This window comes from Orycteropus afer, unplaced genomic scaffold, assembly GCF_000298275.1.
Source record: "Orycteropus afer afer isolate SDZICR_OR568_19922 unplaced genomic scaffold, OryAfe1.0 scaffold00014, whole genome shotgun sequence".
In the NCBI taxonomy this organism is placed as follows: Eukaryota; Metazoa; Chordata; class Mammalia; order Tubulidentata; family Orycteropodidae; genus Orycteropus; species Orycteropus afer.
In genome coordinates this window covers 8472519-8494199 of record NW_006921601.1, presented here as the reverse complement: position 1 = coordinate 8494199, position 21681 = coordinate 8472519, and the positions used below count along the sequence as shown (strand labels likewise).

Below are 21681 nucleotides of genomic sequence, written 5' to 3'. Positions count from 1 at the left end.
CAGCCACTCCTCGGAAAGAAGGTTGGGCAATCCTACTTCCGTAGCGATACTGCCTCGGAAACCCAAGGAGGGGTCGCTATGAGTTGGGGCCGACTCGACGGCACATAACATAACAACATAACAGGAAATTGCTGGAGTCACTGGGTGGTGCAAACAGTTAACAGATTGGAACAGCAAGTGGATTTGGGAGCTACACTTTAGCCTTCAGTCTTTCTAGGCCTTTCTTTCCTTAGTGGAGAAGGGAGCTCCGGGGCTCACTCCCACCCACTGCCATCAAGCCAATTCCAACACATAGGGACCGGACCCTATAGTACAGAGTAGAACTGCTCCATAGAGTTTCCAAGACTGTAATCTTTAGGGAAGCAGACTACAATCTTTATGGAAGCAGACTGCTACACTTTCCTCCGGTGGAGCCACTGACAGGTTCCAACCACTGACCTTTTGATTGCCAGCTGAACACTTTAACCACTGTGCCACCAGGGCTCCCTGAGGACTCACTAGCTATGGGCAAACACTCAGTGCAGGACTTTGCCAAGAGTGATTCTCATTAGGTGAATCAGCATGAACCCGAGTAGGGTGCTTCTCTGCTGAGAGCATTAACTGAAGCAAATTACTTTGGATTGTTCTTTTGCACACTGCTACCATTTCTAGCCCTCACCTAGCATTTGTTACAGCTGGAGGACCTGGTGGAGAAAAGAGAGAAAAGGATAAATGAGGAATCCTTAGAGATAAGAAAACTGTCAGTCAATCACATGCAAATGTGCCCTTCTTTGAAATTGGAAACCCATCAGGTGCAGAAACAGCTATTTTTCAGGCCATTTCTGGAGGAATGCTGATGTGGGAGGCTGCTCAAGCAGACTGGTACTCTGAGGTTCCTGCTCCTTTTCCTTTTAAATCACAGCATTTCTATCTGAATGGCTCACCTGCTTTGGTGGAGGACACAGAGACCCTGGCCTGAGAGGTGAGCACTCAGGGACAAGTACTAGCTCTGCCTCTGCCTACTGTGTGTCTTGGAGAAAAGTTCCCTAGCCTCTCTGAGCCTCAGATTCCATATCTATGAAATGGAATCAATTTCAACTTCATGAGGAATAAATTCAATCATATAAAGACCAGGAGAGACCCTGGGACATAATAGACACTCACAAGATCATTTAAAAAGATTCACTTGCCCATTGAAGAAACCCAAATAATCTCCTGTCTAAATGCAGGATGATTTAGAAAACTGTCAGCTAGGCAGAGTGGGGTCTCAGCCTTTTTTCTCCACATTCCTGAAGTGCTGAGTATGACAGGGCACTCAGAAAGTTTGCTTCCAGGACATGTAGGAAGGGGCCTTCCTCTAACTGCCAGATCCTGGTAGCGAATGAACAGAATCCAAACCAGTTAACCTGGATCAATATAGCCTGCCTTGAGCCAGTCTATCGCTTATTAACCAGTCAGGATATTCAGTGGACACAATCAGCCTACAAGTGATATTGATTTATGCCCTGCCTCATTCCTGAAAGGATTAGAAATAGCTTATGAGAAAATGTAAAATACATTGAAAAACATAAACAGATAAATGCCTGGAAAGACCAGAAGCTCACAACAAACTGAGTTAGAATGTAATTATGTAGGCCTAAGTCTTTCACAGTTCTTAAAAGTGAACCTGTAGACTTGGCTCTGAGCTTCCTGGTTGGCTCGGTAAAAAAGAAACATACATGGTTTTAGAAATGAGATTCACATTTCCTGTGTGGAAATGTCCTACTGATTCCTCAGGATAGCAAGGCTTTCTCTGACTGGCAGCTAAGTTTGAAAGACATTTCTTATACAGTTCTTCCTAAATGTGTCACTAAGGGAGTCAGTGAACAACCATCTCAAAGACATCCCTTTAGAATACAGTCGAAGATATCACAGGGCTCTTTTTATAACTTAGACCATATGTGGGCAAAGCACTAATGTACAGTTCAAAGGTATAAAGAGTGAGGGTGGGTTACATTAAGTGGCATTACCTACCACTTCTTGTCGGGCTGTCTTCATCTATGAATAAAACCAGGAATGTCCAACCAAAATTAATGGAAACAATCAGTCCTAGCAACTGGTACACCATCCGATCTGCAACCTATACAACTATGAGACCAGAAGAACTAGATGGTGCCCGGCTACCACTGTCATCCACTTGGAAGGGATGTAGGAGATCCTGGATAGAGAGGGAGAACAATGTGGAACAAAACTCAAAATCATTTGGGGGCAAAAAAAAAAAAAAAAGGTGGGGACCAGGTTTGCTGGTCCAATAGAGCCTGGTGGAACCACTGAGACTATGGCCCCAAACTGCCCTTCAGGTCTAGAATTGAACCCACACCTGTGGTTTCCAGCCAAACAAAGTACAGGCATGTGAGTTAAACATTTACCTCAAGTAGACACACGCCCTGGAGAGAACAATCATGGGAGAAGTAAGGGCTGCTTATGCACAGGGAGACAGCTCAGGGGGCAGGAGAGTATAGAGGGATGGACACTGGGAAGAGGTAACTATGGGCAGGAAGTGGGAGGGGAGCTGTTGCATTGTGGTAAATTTTGGTCAATGACATGAGTCAAAGTATATGTGAACTGCTGTATGGAAAGTGAATTTACTCTGTAAATCTTCACCCAAATCAAAATAAAATTAAAGAAAAAAAAAAAATAGGAATGTCCTTGTAAAAAATCCTCCATACATGTAATGTCTCTCAAGCAAGTTTTTGATAAAAATTGAGTGATAGACAATCTGAGGTTGAGATTATATTCTCTGGCAAAGGCCTAGAGTATAGGTTTGCTGGTTGCTGCTTAAGATTTAGAGATGAGCAGAACACGCAGTCTTCTGCAAGAACATCCATCATGTGGCAGCACATTCTCGCCAGTGACATTCAACAAGCTTGTAGGCAGAAATTGGCCACATGACTTCCAAGCTCAACGTGGCCAACTATTGGGATGATGACTAAATGAAGGACCTAGCTGCCCTGGGTTTAGATCTGGCTTTGCTGCCCAAAGCTTGCAGAGCTATTCTTTCTCAATCTTGCTTGCTTCTTCTTGTAAGACAAGGATGTCACAATGAGCTGTTACCAGATTATAATAAGGATCAGAAAGAGACCATGTGTATAAAAGGCCCTTGCACACAGTGGGCTCACAACAAATACTTAATAGCACAAAATTGTGGCAAAGGCTTAACAGAGTAGATACCAAAACAAAAACAAAAACAAAAAACTCACTGCCGTTGAGTTGCTTCCTACTCATAGCAACCCCTCCTTGGGTTTCTGAGGTGGTATCTTTATGGAAATAGATTGCCCAGTCTTCCTTCCAAGGAGTGGCTGGTAGATTTGAACTGCCAGCTTTCTGGTTAGCAGTCAAATGCCTTAGGCGCTACACCACCAGAGCTCCTAACAGAGTAAGTAACAGAGGAAAACACAAGAAACAGAAAACTTGGGTTCTATTCCATCCTGATATAAATATGAATGTATTTTTCCTCCTGGCAAGGAAAATATGATCTTAGGTAATAATTGCCCACTTCAATTAAATTTTTCATAATCTTTCTCCCTTATGTAATACAAAGCAACATAAGCTCCTTTCATTCCAGGAACTGTCCCCCAGGCTACCTTCTAGTGTCATCTGTGTGTTTAAGAGTCAGGCAGAGCTTTGCAAGGAGCATAAAGGTACCCACCTGCATTGATGCAGACAGAAATCAGGTCTGGAGGGGATGGTTGTTTCAGGAGTCCCGACCCTTAAAAGCAGAACCTGCATAGGACACTCATTCATGTATCTATGAAGACAGCGGCCTAAGCAGGAAGAGTTTGGATCTTTGAAATACTGTGAAGTCATTTTTGTCTAAGTTCTACAGAATCAAACTCAAGCATCAGGAAGGTATACAACACCCTGTGAGCCTGCTTCTGACCCTCCTCCCCTTCAGCTTCATCTCCTGGGGCTGCCACACTCACATTTCTGCTCCAGTCCCATCAAACCTCCTCTGTGTCCATAACCCCTCTCTGCTTCTTTTGCATATGGTGCCCATTCCCCAGCCTACCAATTTCCCAAACTAATAACCAAACCAGTTGCTGTTGAGTCGATTCTGACTCATGGAGACCCATGGTATGTCAGAGTAGAACTGTACTCTACAAGGTTTTCAATGGCTGATTTTTCAGAAGTACATCAGCAGGCCTTCATTCCAAGTTACCTCTGGGTAGACTAGAACCTCCAAACCTTTGGTTAGCAGAAAAGGGCATTAACCATTTGCACCACCCAGGCCTTCTCCAGTTTAAGAACCCAGGTGAATTCCAGACCATCTACCTAAGCCCTGCCTGTTAGATATCTATCTCCCTGGTGTGCCACAGGCACCCTAAGCTCAGTTTGCCCTGTATGGACTATTTACTCCTTCTGCCTTCTGAAACCAGACTCTCCTCCTATACTCTCATGCAATAAGTGGCTTCTAATCCTCCATCACCCAAGCCAGAAAGCAAGCCAGCATCTAGATTCCACCCTCTCTCCTACCCTCATAGTCCACTTAGGGTTTGCTGATTTTATATCAAATTATGTCTTAAAATTATCTCCGTTCCTGACACTCTGGTCCAGGTCTTCATTAGCTCTCATGTGGATACAATAAAAAGTTCCCCAATGGGGTTCCTCAATTTCCACCTAACATCCTTCAGTATTCTTTTTGAAAAAGAACAGATCTGTTTATACCATTGTCTGCTTACAATTCTTTACTGACAAGCTGTTGCCTGCATATAAAATCCAAATTCCTTCCCATGCTATCCAAAGCCCTTTGCAATCTAATCAAAAAGACAAGAACTAACTATATGCTGTCTATAAGAGACACATCTTAGGCCCAAGGTCACAAATAGGTTCAAAGTGAAAAGATAGAAAAAATAATAACCAAAAATGAGCATGGATGGAAATTTTAATATCAGATAAAATAGTCAAAATCTGTTATAAGAGATAAAGAAGGGCATTATACAATGATAAACGTGTCAATTTATCAAGAAGATATAACAATTATAAGTACAAGTGTACCTAACATTATGGCACCTGAATATATAAAGAAAACACTGAAATAATTGAAGGAAAAAATAGACAGCTCTACAATAATAACTGGAAACTTCGTTACAACCTAGCCCAAGCTAATCTTTGCAAGCAGACTTGTAAGGCTGGCATGCAGAACCCACTTTAGGCAAGGATGGTAGAGTTGGCATGAGTGGCCAGGCAGAAACAGAAACTAGCTGTCAGTTTGGAATCCATGGGTCAGGACAGCTAGAGATATGGACAATCTAGACTGGCAAGCTGACCACCACCTCTCTGGGCTAACACATATATAAGCACTACCTGGGAATGATAGCTGGTCCCAGACAGGAGCTATCTGCCTTCTGCTTTGATGAAACAGCCTCCCTGGAGTGGCTGGATGAAGGTGGACCTGGGAGGGCTACTTTAGGAACAAGGCCCACACCAATTCTGGAAGTAGAGGAGAGGACCAGATCTTCCTGGGAGGATGACCCCACTGCTCTTACTTGTCCAGCAGATCCCACAAGATACCCTCACTGCTAACTCCATCACTTATCACCCCTGTAGGAGCCCTGCCCTCATTGGCTGCTTCATTGTGGATCGGCAATACTTCCAGGAGATCGGCTTACTGGATGAAGGCATGGAAGTCTATGGAGGAGAGAATGTCGAGCTTGGGATCAGGGTGAGCGGGGTTTCTTGTGGAAAGGGCTTGGCTCAGCTTCCAAACAGGTGAATGAAGGGGATGGGAAAATGAGGCTCAAGGTTCAGGAGCACAGCCTGATTCTAAATGTCCAGTGTCTAACCCTGCTCCATGTATGTGTAGAATTTTCAGAAAGAAGAGGACTTGCTTGGCTGAGAGTGAGGTCATGGGAAAGTTGAGCCCCCAATTCAAGGGAAGAACTTTTTGTTAAAACCAAACATAGACCCTTCAAAAGTGAGCAAAAATGTGCTACAGGAAGAGACTGCAGGCACCTTGGGGTGGCTGGAAAAGGGATGGCCCCTGTTCCATGACCCTTAGAGAGTCATTTCCCCTTGGGATTTCTCATTAGATATTCTCTGTCTCCTCCTCAGTGTCCCATAAAGCTTACATAACTCATGGTGCACCAACAGCAAAACATATCCAGGTTCACACAATGCTGGTTTCTGAGCCTAGGGGCCTATTCTGCCTTACAACATTCTTCTGAGATAGCCACCATCCTGCTCCAAAGTATAGAGCTGTTTTCTAGTTTTTCTCAGCTCATGGTGTGAATCCACACAATAGGCATCATTTTGTTTCTCACCTATAGGAACATCTCCTAGACTCTCTGGCCCCTTTCCTTGGGCCCAAGAAAGATAAATCCAAATGATAAATGATGATTGTTAAGAATGTGATTGTGGATACAGTGAATGCCGTTGTCCTAGTGGGAAGCCACCCTATGTCCAAGGAGTGACTATGTCCTCATGACAAACCCAACATTTGAGCTGTGGCTTGTCCCCATGATGGTACCTTCTGTTTTCTCCCCGGGAATCTTTAAGCAGCTGGCATCCATGCATTACAGGCTTGCCAACCCTTTGAGAGGATCTTGAACCCACAGGTGTTCATGACAATCACACAAGATGTTCCTACTCAATGTCAAGCTCTTCACACCTCCATGCAGACTTCACCCAACATTTGGCTGGTAATGACCTTATTCTTGCCCCCTTTGCTTAATGTCTATATCTGGTCATCTCTAGTTCCTGATATTCAGTTCCACTCAAGGACTCTAGCTTGAGTATAGTCTCTTCTCAATTCTAACCTCCTTAGGTGGCAGTCCACTGGCTGTGGAAAGCCACAGCCACTACCTGAAAGAGAAACTGGGCACATGCAACTAGCATCTCACAATGCCTGCGGTGACCTGACAGTAATATGTGGGGCCTGACTCACCTCCTAGACTTAATACTGGGGCTTTCAGGACTGACAGCAGGAACAGCATGTCTGAAACTGAGTTTAGCAAACACTTCCAGACACCTATATTCACTGAAACCTGGAGAAATTGCTTTGGAAGCAGTCAAAATGCAGGGGCTTATTGGGGAGCTAATATATTCATAGAGGACAGCGCCTGCATAAGCACCCTCATTTCTCCGGCTCTCCCTACACCGGTCATTTATTCACCATTTGAGTCCTCACCGTCTCATTTCCGCACTGCTCCTGGATAAATGCTCAGCCCGAAACATAATATTTTTTACTAGGAGCTGCTGTGGGGAATTGGCTGAGCAGGAAGGACTGCCTCCCACCCCTTGTGCTCTCTGAGTAAAAATGTCTGGGAGTAGAAAAAGGAATTAGATTTGTGAACTCTGCTTCCAACATGTATGTGAGTCAATCATACTGTGGTGGAAGATTTCTGACCTTTCTTTCTCTAGATTATAAAGCTACTCTGGAGTGTGGGCCTGGATGAGGCTCTCAAATACCTGTTAGCATCTCTCAGGTGATTTTGCATTTGAGACAGAAAATATCATATAAAATGTTGCCTGACTTTTTTTTCTCTCCATCTCTTCCCTCCCACTTGGCAGAGATGAGTGTCATGGGAGCAGAAGAAATGCTGATTCTTGGGACCCAACAACCTGTTGGCTGTTGTTGTTATTGTTGTGGTGGTGGAATGCCATTGAGTTGATTCTGACTCAGTGACCCAGTGTGATGGAGTACGACTGACCCATAAGGTTTTCTAGGCTATAATTTTTACAAAAACACTTCACTGGCTCTTTCTTCCATAGATTGGCTGAGTGGGTTTTAACCACAACCTTTCAGTTAGCAGCCAAGAGCTTAACCGTTGTGCCATCAGGGCTCCTTGTTGGCTGGTAGAACTGAGGAAAAGAGGGGGAAAAAACAATTTGCCATCAAGTTGATTCTGACTCGTGGTGACCCCGTGTGTATCAGGTTAGAACTGTGTTCTCTAAGACTGATTTTTTTGAAGTAGATCTGTAGGCCTTTATTCCAACATGCCTCTGCATGGACTCAACCCTCCAACCTTTTGGTTAGCAGCCAAGCTCATTAACTATTTGTACCAGAAAAGAAAGAGAAGGGTACTTAATTTGAATTCCAGTTGCCCTTTCAAGAGATACAAAACTACTGATTGTCCTCAAAATAGATTTCCACATATTATGTGGTTAATACTGTTCGTCTTTCACATTTTAAGAGATAACATTTCAGTGCCTCAGTTTCCTCATCTGTAAAATGGGTTGCTATGTTGCTTTTAGCTGCCATCAGTTGGCCTCCAACGCGTGGTGATCCCCCTCACACAATGGAATGAGACACTGCCTGCTTCTGTACCATTGTGACCCGTAGGATTTTCACTGGCTGATTTTCAGAAGTAGATCTTCAGGCCTTTCTTCTTAATCTGTCTTAGGTCTGGAAGCTCCACTGAAACCTGTTTAGTATCATAGCAACACACAGGACTCCAATAATGGAAAAGTGGTGGTACATGAGGTACATTGGCTGGGAATTGAACCCATGCCTCCTGCATGGAAGTCTAGAATTCTACCACTGAGGCACCACTGCTCTCATAACAATTTATTAAACAAAACAAAACTTGTTGCTGTCGTGTTGATTCCAACTCATAGTGACCCTGTAAGACAGAGGAGGACTGCCCCATAGGGTTTCCAAGGCTATAAATCTTTATGGGAGCAGACAGCTACATCTTTCTCCTGTGGAATGGCTAGTGGGTTCGAACTGCCCACAATTTGGTTAGCATCCAAGCACTTAACCACTGTGCTACCAAACCAAAAAAAAAGAACCAAACGCAATGCCATCAAGTTGGATTCAACTCATAGTGACCCCTCCTTGGGTTTCTGAAGCAATATCACTACGGAAGTAGATTGCCTAACCTTCCTTCTGAGGAGTAGCTGACAGGCTTGAACCGCAAGCCTTCTGGTTAGCAGTCATATTATGCCACCAGAGCTCCTACTGTGCTATTAGTGGCTGCAAAATGGTAATATTTTAATTTTATTTTTTCAAGTTATCTGAGATAACTTTTATAAAGAGACAATTACAATCATTAACTCTGGTTGTTCTAAAGCCAAAGTTTATTTGGGAAAGTCAGGATAAATAATTCTTTATATAACACCTTTCAAAATGATGAATGAATGAACTACCTTCCAAAGGTGGCCCATTAAGTTTTTTAGTATCATTATAAGTTTACAGATCTAAATATATTTGATATATTTCAATTCATTGCTTAACATCCTTATTGATTTGCAAATGTTCTACTTTTGGCCACTGGGAGCCTATTCACATTGGCTCCTGAGTCTTTTTTTTGACTCTTGGACGGTTTCTCTGCTATCAGGGCTGTCCAGGCTCATCTTGTACATTTCCTGGTTCAGTCCTATCATCAGCCATTTCCCTAAGGCTCTCAGTTTTCTTTTGTTGAGAAATTGTGTTTAAAACCACAGTCTGCAGACTAGAGGTGCTCATTGCTATTGCATTGGTCATTATTTCTAGGTCTTTTCAGTGTTCAGAACTAGAAATTATTAACATTTTTGTAGAAATAAAATACTCCAGCGTTTTTGCTGATCTTTCCGATTCAAATTTAGGACTACAGGGTTTTTATTTAATCTCATCAATTTCACATCTGTATTTCCTTTCTCCCATGCCAAGAATTCTGGTTTTTTAAATGGCACCAACATAATTACTCATTTACTTTATTCCCTGGAACATGCACAACAATTTCAAAATACCAGTAACAGCAGTACCACCACCATATGATCATATGTAATTACTAACTAACCTGTTGCCATCACGTCAATTCTGACTCATAGCAGCTTACAGGACAGAGTAGAACTTCCTGATAGGGTTTCCAAGATGGTAATCTTTATGGAATAAACTGCCTCATTTTTCTCCTGCAGAATGGCTGGTGAATTTATACCACTCACCTTTCCATTAGCAGCCAAGCACTTAACCACTGTACCACCAGGGGTCCTATGTAATTACTGGAGATAGTCCAATTATCTATCTATCTATCTATCTATATCTATTTATTTTTGCATCTCTTTTGATTTTTGGTTATACCACATTACAGATGTATGGTCAAATTGTTATTGTTATGTGCTGTCAAGTCGTCTCCGACGCATAGCGACCCCCTCTTGGGTTTCCAAGGCAGTATCACTAGCTTGGGCAATCCTACTTCTGTAGTGATACTGCCTTGGAAACCCAAGGAGGGGTCGCTATGAGTCGGGGCCGACTCGACGGCAAACAACAACATCACTATGGAAGTAGATTGCCCAACCTTCCTTCTGAGGAGTGGCTGGTGGGTTTGAACTGCCAATCTTCTGGTTAGCAGTCAAGTGCGTTAGGCACTACGCCACCAGAGCTCCCTTCAAACCCACCAGCCACTCCTTGGAATGAAGGTTGAGCAGTCTACTTCCATAGTGATACTGCCTCGGAAACCCAAGAAGGGGTCGCTATGAGTCGTAGACGACTCGACGGCAGTGAGTTTGGGTTTTTCTTTGGTTAAAATAGTTCCACTCTGTGTGATTATCCTACAGCCTCATAGACAGGTTCATTTCTTTCATTTTGCTTTTGAATTTTAAGAATTTCCTTTTTATGGTTAACCATTTATAATTATTTAAATATTTACATAGCGCCAAAGTCAAATCTTCAACACAAGGCACCATCACCATCCTCTCCATCCTATAGCCTCACTACCTCTAAGGTTAACATATTTTGTGTGTTTGTTTTACTTTACACTTTAAAAAATACAAGCAAATATGTGTCTGTATTCACATATCCCCATAGATAAATGGTAGTAGCATGCAGTGCACCCTTTTTACTACCTTGTTTATACAGATGCATATAGAGCATTAGTTTCCTAGGGCTGCAATAACACAGTACCAAAAAGCAGGTAGTTTATAAGAACAGAAATGTATTGTCTCATGCTTCCAGTGGCTAGAAGTCCAAAATTAGGGTTTATTGATTTGAGGACTCTGAGGGAGAATCTGTTCCCTGCCTCTCTCCTAGCTTCTGATGGTGTAAGGCAATCCCTGGCATCCCTTGGTTGGTAGATGACTTCTATCCACATCTCTTGTCTTCATGATCACCTTCCCTCTCTGTGTCTCTTCTTGTTATTTGATAAGGATTCCAGTCATATTGTGTTAGGACCGACCAACTCCAGTATGAGCTCATGTGGACTTATAAATAACATCTTCAAAGACTCTATTTCCAAACAAAGTTACATTCAAAAGTGCTGGGGATAGAACTTCAACAAATCTCTTTGGAGGTTATTCAGTCAGCTCAATATATGTTTATTATTGAACACACACACATATACTTACTGAAGATTATTTTATAACACTATATGGAGATATTCCTCATTCATTTTTATAGCTGCATAGTACTCCATTTTTGAATGGTTATCTTACTGACCTAATTGGCTCATTTTTTTTCATTTTGCTTAGTTTATTCTACCAGTTTCTTTTTGAAAACACAGTGCTATGATTAATAGTCTTGTGATTACTCTTTTATATATATATTTTTACCAGGTACCTTTCAAATAAATTCCAGAAAGTGGAATTGCAAAGCTAGTGAGTAAATATATGTATAATTTTGCTAGACATTTTCAAATCTGCTTGCACAGGGGTTGTGCTTTTCCTACTAGCAATAATGAAAGTGCCTGTTTCCTCCCAGCCACATCAGCAAAGTATGTTGCAGCTTATTTGGGTTTTTGCCAATCTGACAGATGAGAAATGGCTTTCAGAGTAGTTTTAATATGCATTTCTCTTATTAAGAGCTAGGTTGAACAGCTTTTCATATGATTAAGGTCATTTACATTCCTTTTTTCTGTGAGCTATTCATATATTTGGCCCACTTTCTTAAAGGGTTGTTTTCTCTATTTTTAGAATCTGTTTACACGTTAGGAATGATAATACTTTGCCTATCATATAAATTGCAAATATTTCTCCCAGTTTGTTGCTTGTCTTTTGAATTGCTTATAATATTTTTTGCAATGCAAAGACTTTTTATTTTAATGTAAGCAAATGCAGCAGTGCTTTCTTGCATCTAGATTTCAGGCGTAGGAAAACTTATCCACTCTCATGATGTACAGAAATTCACCAATGTCTTCTTCTGATACTTGTATGACAATATTTTTTATATTTTAATCTCTAATTCTTTCAGAATTTATCTTAATGTGTGGTGTGAGGAATGGATCCAATGTCTTCTTTTTCTATATGGTCATCTGGTTATCCCAATGCCTTCTATTTAAAATAACATTTTTTCCTTCCTGATTTGCAATGTTGCCTTTAATGCAACGCAACACAATGCACTGCCATCAAGTCGGATCCGACACATAGTGACCCCTCCTTGGGTTTCTGAAGCAGTATCACTACAGAAGTAGATTGCCCAACCTTTCTTCTGATGAGTGGCCGGTGGGTTTGAACCACCAGCCTTCCGGTTAGCAGTCAGATGCCTTAGGCACTACACCACCAGAGCTAAATTGCCATACACATTTAGATCTGTTTCTAGATTTTCTATTCTGGTTCCACTGATCAATTGTTCTATTCACTAATTAGTGCCATAGATTATTGTAATAATGCCATACAATATCTGTTATATAGGTTTTATATTATGCCTGTGAGTCTATAAAGGAGCTCTGGTAGCATAATACCTAAGGCATCTGACTGCTAACGAAAAGGCTGGTAGTTCAAACCCACCAGCCCCTCTTTGGAAGGAAGGTTGGGCGATCTACTTCCATAGTGATACCACCTCAGAAACCCAAGGAGGGATTGCTGAGTTGGATCCAACTAGATGGCACTGGGTGGGTGAGTCTATAGAATAGATTCAAGCTTACAAACCTTGTATCATGTGGAATAGGTCTCAGATTCAAAACAAAGGAGAATATCTGGGAGACACAAAAATATCATCTTTCCTTCTTTTTTCTGGGTAATCTTTAAAATCTTTGTTCTCAGGACTTGTGTCTACTTAATTTTCATAATGGTGCCTGGAACATATTATATGCTCAATAAACAGCTTTGAATCTGAAGCCTAGCCAAGAAAGAAAATATGTTCCATATATATTCCACATATCTCAGAAAGCTCAGAACCAGGAACTGTGGCTGGAAGCTGTAGGAATGTAGTTGTTAATTCAATATAAGAAACAATATTAGAACCATCAAAAAATTTAAAAAGGGAATGGATGCCTAGTGAGATAGTGAGCTCCTTCCCAATGGGACATGTCAAGGCCTGACTATCTCTTGGTCTGTTCTAGAAAGTTAGATCTTATTTATGAGCTAATAACAATAGTTAATGACCATGTAACACTTAGTATTTTCCAGTTACTATGCTAAGCACTTTCTATTCTCACAGCCACCTTGTGATGTGGGTACTACCATTATCATCATTTACAGATGTACACAGGAGGCCAAAGAGGTGCTATAACTTGCCCCAGGTCACATGACTTACAAGTGCTAAAGCTGAGACTTGAACCCAAGAAGGGTTGCTTCAGAAACCATTATGCCTTGGACAGGTAGGGGTAGTGTAGTGGCCTCAGTAAGGAATCTGATACAGTTTCTCACAATTTCCTTCTGGATTCATTTTTCAAACACACATTTTTCAGATACTAGGATATCAGAGATAAATGGCATAGACTATGCCTTCGAGAGGCTTGCTATCTAGCTGGAATCAAAAACCACCTTAAGATGTTCTAAGTACTAGTTTAATGGAAGATTGTCAAAACAGTCATGAGCATAAACAGAATGTTTTGATCTCTCAGCAACTTTCATTGTTCTTTCATCCATCAATGGCAAGGATAGTAACTATACACCTGACAGAACCTGCTCATAATTTTTCTTGCAGTATTGCTAAATAATTTTAAAATGCAAACTATTCTTTTTCCAGCCATGAGTGATTCCAAAGATAAACAATACAAGCTAAAGTAACAAATAAAATTGACCACAGTAAAATTTTAAAAACTAAAAATGGACTAAAGAATCGAGTATCAATATAATTTATATCTGCAAAGTTAGATTCAGAGAAACTAAACTTGTTTGAAATCATTACCACAAAGAAAACTCTGTGATGATGGCCATAGTTGTAAAATTTAATAGGGACCAAAAAAATACTTCTAGATGAATCATATCTTACTTGTGAAATCAATGCAAAAAAAAAAAAAAAAAGTAGTAACCTCAATAAAAACAGCTCTGGTAAAATAAAACTGGAAAATTAATTGAAAACATTTTAACTAGATTTTATATAGATATTGATTAAGAGAATTAAAGTGTCATTCCAGAAAATACTTTCTAGATGAAAGTTCATCATTGTGAGTATAATTCTGTTTAAAAGTCTAAGTAAGGAGGGTACAATCTGCTCAGAATCAAGCCGACAAGGATACACATTGCAAGAATGCTAAGGAGATGGTGACCATTCCACCGACGGCAATTGGGTGAAGCTTCAGAGCAAGTGGCCTTTATGCTGTGTCTTGAAGGATAAGTGTGTGTTTATGACATGAAGAGGAAGGCAAGTGTTCCCAGGAGTTACTTGGCATGAGCAGATATCTTGACAGCTGAGAAAGGGCATGGCTGTGGCTAGACTCTAGGGTTGGGAACCACAGACCTATCATGGGACATGGGGCTGAAAAGAAGGATTGAAGGTGGGTGAGGTAGAGTTATCAGATGGGCAAGAATTTTTTTTTTTTTTTTTAAAGAAGAGCCAATTAATCAGTAGCAAAAGGCAGCCTTTGGTGGGCTCCTGTCTCATCCCGGCTTGTTCAACATTTTAATCAATGATGTAAAGGAAAGGGATAAAGTGAAATTTTTTTCTGGGATGACTCAGAGCTGGTAGAATTCAGACAAATATTTACTTTGTTACAAACATGAGCCTTTGAAGATCTAGAATGTCTAAGATATAGTTTACAGTTTAGTGACATGAATTCTTAGGCAATAAAAGATGGTTATTATTTCATAAACCAGACACAGAGTCTACAGTTGCTAACAGTTTCTTGATAACCTGTAGTCACTATTAGGCCACCAATTTGGATGATGGTGATGCTAATATTAACACTAATAAGAGGAAGAATTTCTACTTATTGTGTGCTAATTGCCAATGACTTTGTGTATATTATATTAATTTTTATATCAGCCTTGTGAGGTCTGTGTTGTTATCCTCATTTTATAAATGAGGAACCTGGTGGTAATAAGGTCATTTATATACCTCCATTGCTCCTCAGGGGAGCTCTGGTAGCATAGTGGCTAAGGCACTTGACTACTAACCAGAAGGCAGGCGGTTCAAACCCACCAGCCACTCCTCGGAAGGAAGGTTGGGCAATCCTACTTCCGTAGTGATACTGCCTCGGAAACCCAAGGAGGGGTCGCTATATGAGTCGGGGCCAACTCGACGTAGTGATACTGCCTCGGAAACCCAAGGAGGGGTCGCTATATGAGTCGGGGCCAACTCGACGGCAAACAACAACAACAACAACAACATTGCTCCTCAGAAGGAAGGTTGGGCAATCTACTTCCGTAGTGATACTTCCTGGGAAACCCAAGGAGGGGTCGCTATGAGTTGGGTCGACTTGACTTGACACATAACAACAACAACAGCAACATTCCTCCCTAAGATCTCTCAAGATTAGAACCAGCCTGACTAGTTTCAAAGCTCATGACTGCTGGGGTCTGGATCCATTAATACTACCCAAAGTCTTCACCTGAGATCAAAGGAGACTTCAAAACTTGAGGGGCTAACAGAGTCAGGAGCTGAGCAGAAAACCCAAGTCCAAAGTGTCAGAAAGGAGATAGATTGAGGAGTTGGCAAATGGAAGGAATCAAACACAGGAAGTTAGAAATCTGGGTTGAAAAAGCCAGAAAGAAAGAGGGAGAAGGGAAAGCAAAGATAGATCCATAGTAACTGCCTAGAACAGGCACCGCCATCATGTGAGACTTTAAAAAATATATCTAAGGTTCAAGGGTTAAGGACTTGGCTAAAATTACCTGTGAAAAAAGTCTAGGCAGGTTAATTTGTGCTTGTTAAGCCAGCTGTGTGCTGAAGCACACAATAGCCTGGTTATATGGTTCTCCACAGAAGCCCTGGACCTGAGGTCTGACTAATCTCAGCTCACTGTTACCACCATGGCTGTTCTCACGCAGCCACAAGGAAGTTAATAAAAAAAAACCATGGATACCGCAGTTTCTGGTAAAGCAACGTAGTTTGTTATTAGTCTTTGAGAGCACAGTTAGAGGCTTAAGAATGAAAAGAAGGAATGTGGAGATCAACATCTTCCCTCGGCTAAAAAGGTCTCAGACAACTTCCAGATGTAACATCTCATAGAAAAGCTGCAAGCAGGTTCTCTTACCTCCCGTCCCTGGAGACAGAGAAAATTAAACACCTTAAATTGGATTTTAGTGTCTGGTTGCTCCTAAATGCTATGGCTGCCTCAAGCCAGCTGGAGCTGGAGTTTAGAATAACCTGAGAGGTAGGGGTGTGTGTGTGTGTGTGTGTGAGAGAGAGAGAGAGAGAGAGAATAATGTGGTTGGGGAGCTGGAGTTCAGAATAAAGTGAGAGCTGTGTGTGTATGTATGTGGTGTGGTTGGGAAAAGTGAGCTCCGCCACTATTTTGCATCATTTTATCATGAGTTAGAATCTGTGTCTGCATTGTCTGTCAGCCGCTGTGATGGAGTAAGGCCTACAGAACACTGACAGCTGTAGAATAAGTTTTTATCCATATGGTCTTGTGAGGCCAAGGATTTGAAAAGATGCCAAACACACACACGATTTTGAGGTTGACAGATGCATCTGGGCCTTTGTACTTCCTCATGGGATTTTTCCAGTGACCTGAAGCTTTAACTAAGGGGTTTTCCACATGTTCCTTTCGTTCTATGTTTGATTTTAACAATAATTTGAGTGATTACCGAAGGTCAAGACCTAGCCTTTCCTGGTCCTTATAAATGAGCTATTAAAGGTCCAACAAAGATGGCACTGAGATTTCAAGCCCAGATGATGGAAGGTTTGGAGGTGCCATTGGCTAAGAAAGAGGAGCTAGGGATAGAGTTGGTTTGATGGGGGAAATGGGGCAAGTTTGATATTAGAAATAACAGTGGAAATGACCAAAAAGTATACTATTCATCCATCTACTCATTCATACAATGAACATTTCTTATGCTACTTGTGTTGTGAACTTGGCATTTAGGGTACAAAAACTGTAACACCTGAATTCTGATTTAAACAGGAAGCCAGAACTATATAACTAAAGGTAAAGAGAAGAAAGACTTGAAGATGAGACAAGGAGAGGCCTTTTTGTAGACCCACTGAAGATAAGAAGATGGGGATACCCAGTGATGATGATAGTTTAAACTGCGAAGAGAAGAGAATATTTTAGGGCTGAGCTTGGACGTAGGAAAAGGGAATGACAAGGTGGTGCCCATAGTGATAGAGAAAATACAGCTAGCTGGGAACATAGGAGCTGGATTGGTAGAAAACCAATCACAGATGCCATGGAATAGAGTGTTTCAGGAATGCAGTTGGCAAGCTAAGATGAATACTAATGGTAATAGCTACTATTTGTAGAACATTTACTATGTGCTTAGAGCATATATTTATTTAACAAATATTTATGAATTATCTACTGTTCTCCACATTGTGCTAAGCTTCAGGTATACAGCAACAAACAAGATAGCCTAGTACTGCCCTCACAGAATTTACATTCTTGTGATTTTTATGCTGCATGTTGTTTAATTCTCTCAAGAACCATGGGAGGCCAGAATTATTATGCTTATTTTATAGATGAGAAGACTAAGGCTCAGATAGGTTGAGTTGCTTGCCCAGGTGTCATAGAGAGGAAGTTACAGAGCTTGTATTACAAAACAGGTCTATCTGACAACAAAGCCTGTGTTCAAAATCATCACTTTATTCTATGAAAGTGAAATTGGATAAAGGACATTTGGTGCAACCCTAAGACTCCAAACACAGTTGGAGTCAAGGGATGGGAATAGGAGGCAGATTTCAAAGGGTTGATGTGGGGGGTGTGGCAATTAACATGAGGCAGATAGTTTAGAGATTTCATTTGACCTTGATGGGAGAAGGAGACCTGTCCTCCTCCTTGACGACTGATAACCTAGCACTTGTTTATAGGCAGAGGCCAAGCTCTGGGAAGGACGGACTTGACCTTGAGAGCTGAGCCAACATTGATATTTTTGTTTCCTTCTAGGTGGTCAGCCGTAGATAGCTCCTTTCTGTTGGAATGTGTAGCACTAACTCCTCGGAAGGAAGGTTGGGCAATCTTACTTCCGTAGTGATACTGCCTCGGAAACCCAAGGAGGGGTCGCTATGAGTCGGGGCTGACTCGACGGCAAATAACAACAATAACAACAACCTTGCCTCCTAGGACTTGTAGGGTTTTAAATTCCTAGGGCCCCTGAAGTCTGAACAACTGGAGTTTATAAAGCCTCATCTTCTGGGATGTATGAGGCTGACTAAACCTTATGTGTCTGTGAGGCCTAAACTTTAGGGAGTCTTTCCTCAGTTGTGGGTCCATGTATGAGGGAAGCTTGGTGCTCCAAGCAGCCCAGACACAATTATTCTGCCACGCACAGTGGCATGGGGAAGGCATCTGGAAACGCTGAGAGGAAGCCTTCTCTGCTGTAGCACACCAGCCATGGAGTGTTTTTTTGCAATTACAAACCAGCAGCCAAACAGACGCAGCTTAACAGTACGTTATAAAAGTTTTACGGTTAGTGAAGATAAGTACAAAATTAATCCCTAAAGAACAAAGCAATTAAAAAAGTACATAATGAAGCAATTAGCTAGGAGTGGTGGGGAGCAGAACAGAGAGAGTGCCCATGGACAATTTTACTCTGGAAGGGTCTTTGTGCTTATGTTTTTTTAAATTGTGCTCAGTGAGGGTGCCATAGAAAAGCAAAATTAGTAAAATGCATAGAAGAGGTAACAATTGATAAAGGGTTTGAAAGTCAGTTTCTCAAATGTTTACCTTCTTAAAAAGTTGAGACCAAGGGGGGAAATTGCAAAGGGCTGTTATTGGAGAAAATGAACAAAATCTGATTATGGACTGTAGATTAGATGCTAGTAATGTGTCAGTGTTTAATTTCCTGACTTTTTTGGGGGAAAAAAAAAAAAACCCAACTCTGAGAGCCAGCAATGTATGTTAAAGCTCCAGAGAGCCATTCTCTCTCTCTAAGTCTTCCTTTTTTTTTTCCCATTCAGCTGAGCCTACCAGCTGATTCGTATCAGGCCCTAGAAGGCAGCTTCTTTGCCACTATTACATGGTAGTTCTAATTTTCCCTGGAGGGACCATCCAACAGGGCCGGAACCTCTCCTCCTAATGAATCGCAGCAATGGAGCCTGGGTTCCTCCTCCTCATCCTTGTCATCTCCCAGCCACTGTTGTGGTTCTCCTTTGACAAGGGCTGATATTCACAAACCTGAATTTGCAGTAGAGGAATTCGGAGACATCCACTCCCATTGCAAATGCTCTTTACCTTGTAAAATGGCTCAAGGTGGGGGGCTGTGTTGTTGGCTGCTGTCAAGTCAGCTTCCACCTCATGGTAACCCATATACAATGGAAAACGCTGCCCAGTCCTGCGCCCGTCCCCATGGTCAGTTGCAGATCAGACCATTGTGATCTGTAGGGTTTTTACTGGCTGATTTTCTGAAGTAGATCACCAGGCCTTTCTTCCTACGCATCTAGTCTGTAAACATAGTCTGTTCAGCATCATCCACTGACAGATGGGTGGTGAGTACACATGAAGTACACTGTCAGGGAATTGAACCTGGCCTCCTGCATCAAAAATGAGAACTCTATTACTGAACCACTGATTCCTATGAATAAATTTTGCTAGTTAGTACTTGTAGATGATGGTTTACAGAAATTGTGTAAGTCTTTCTATAATGCAAGGCTTAACTGTGAATGAAAACAGCCCTGAAAATAAAAGGCTAATCCTTAGGGTAAACTACCCAAGGAAACACCATTTACTCCCTTAGGTCCTGCTAGAAAGGTAGGTCTATGTTGTCTGTCTCACTTTGGGAAGTCCAGGAGGCAGGAGCCCTGGTCTCTTTCAGTGCTAGCATCTTTCAGTGCTAGCATCCAGCAGGGAGCAAAGCACTAAATGCAGCATGCTCTACTTTATTCGTTGTGCCTGCTTCAAATACTGCATGTCAGTGGGGATAGGTCTTGATGACTTGCATAATTTTTACTGCACTGGAATTGTAGCTGTGTAAAGAAATCACGGAGTAAGGAAGATAAGATATTAGTAGTACTATGATTTCAAGACAGATACTTAGTTGGATTTTAATGTTACTGAAATCAGGTTGTACCAGTGTAAATTGGACACATATAAATATGTAGTAAACATATAAATAAATTCTAATCTATTGTCTAATTCAAAACACTTTGAAGAGTGAAAGAGGAGGCTATTAATAATTAAACTGGGATAACAGATATAAACCAGGCAAACAAGGATATATAGTCACCCTATTTATAATTTTATGTGCACATTTAATGTAGTTACTTCATTTGACATTAATTGTTGACTTTCTACCATGTATAAGATACCCTGCTTGACATTGAGCATACAATGTTTAAAAATTAAATATAATTTCTTCTTTCTTGGAGCTAATGGTATAATGGGGAAGATGGTTGACAAAAAGGGAACAGAAAAATAGATGTGTAGTTATAAATTATAATAAGTGCTATAAAACATTATAAATTCTAGGAAGTAAGGGATTTTGTATGTTTTGTTCACTGATAAAATCCCCATCCCCGAAAATGTATCTGGCACATGGTTCTCCTCACCCCCACCCTCCCATTGTGGTCAAGTCAATTCCAATTCATAGTGACTGTATAGGACAGAGAACTGACCTATAGGATTTCCAGGGCTGTAAATCTTTACAGAAGCAGACTGCCACATCTTTCTTCCATGGAACAGCTGTTGGGTTCAAACCACCAACCTTTCAGTTAGCAGCCAAGTGCTTAACTACTGCACCACGAGGGCACCTTTGGCACAAAGCACTCAATAAATAATAGCTGACTTGAAGTACAGCAGAGAAGAGAATATATCTGATTTCTATTTTTAGAAGATGAATTGGAAGGCAATGAGAGTTGAAATGAAAAGACCTGTTAGGAGACTGTTGATGAAGTACTCAGCCAAAGATGAAGGTGACTTGCACTTGGACAAGACTGTGCAGATTGAGAGAATGGATTGAATTCAAAATATATTTTCAAATCAGTCACAAAAGGGCAAATATTGCATAACCCCATGTATACAAAATACCTATATTAAGTAAATGTATGGAAACTAAAGTTTTTTTTTAGTGACTACCAGAGTGGGAGGGAGAGGGAAAGAGGGGAGTCATTGTTTAGAGGGCACTGAGCTTCTGTTAAGGGTGATGAAAAATTTAGAAACAGTGATGATGATTAAAGAATATAAAAAATGGAATTAACGTCACTGAATGGTACTTGTAAAACATTAAAAATTTTTTTTCATATATATATATAGAGAGAGAGAGAGAGAGCGTTCTGGTAGCGTATATGGTACCTAAGACACTTGACTTGCTAACCAGAAGTCTGCGGTTCAAACCCACCAGCCACTCCCCAGAAGGAAGATTAGGCAATCTACTTCTATAGTGATACCACTTTGGAAACCCAAGGAGGGGTTGCTATGAGTCGGGTCTGACTCAATGACAGTGATATATATATATATATATATATATATAGGAGCTCTGGTGGCATAGTGC

The 21681-nt window shown here is 41.2% G+C and overlaps 1 protein-coding gene across 1 annotated transcript in view; it reads left to right on the top strand.

Moving 5' to 3' along the window:
• Positions 1 to 21681, top strand: part of GALNT18 (polypeptide N-acetylgalactosaminyltransferase 18) — a 440243-nt gene that overhangs the window by 315918 nt on the left and 102644 nt on the right. Inside the window, exon 5 of the mRNA XM_007956750.1 lies at positions 5566 to 5680. Within this exon, the coding sequence (XP_007954941.1) occupies positions 5566 to 5680 (115 nt within the window). The remainder of the gene's footprint in view (positions 1 to 5565; positions 5681 to 21681) is intronic.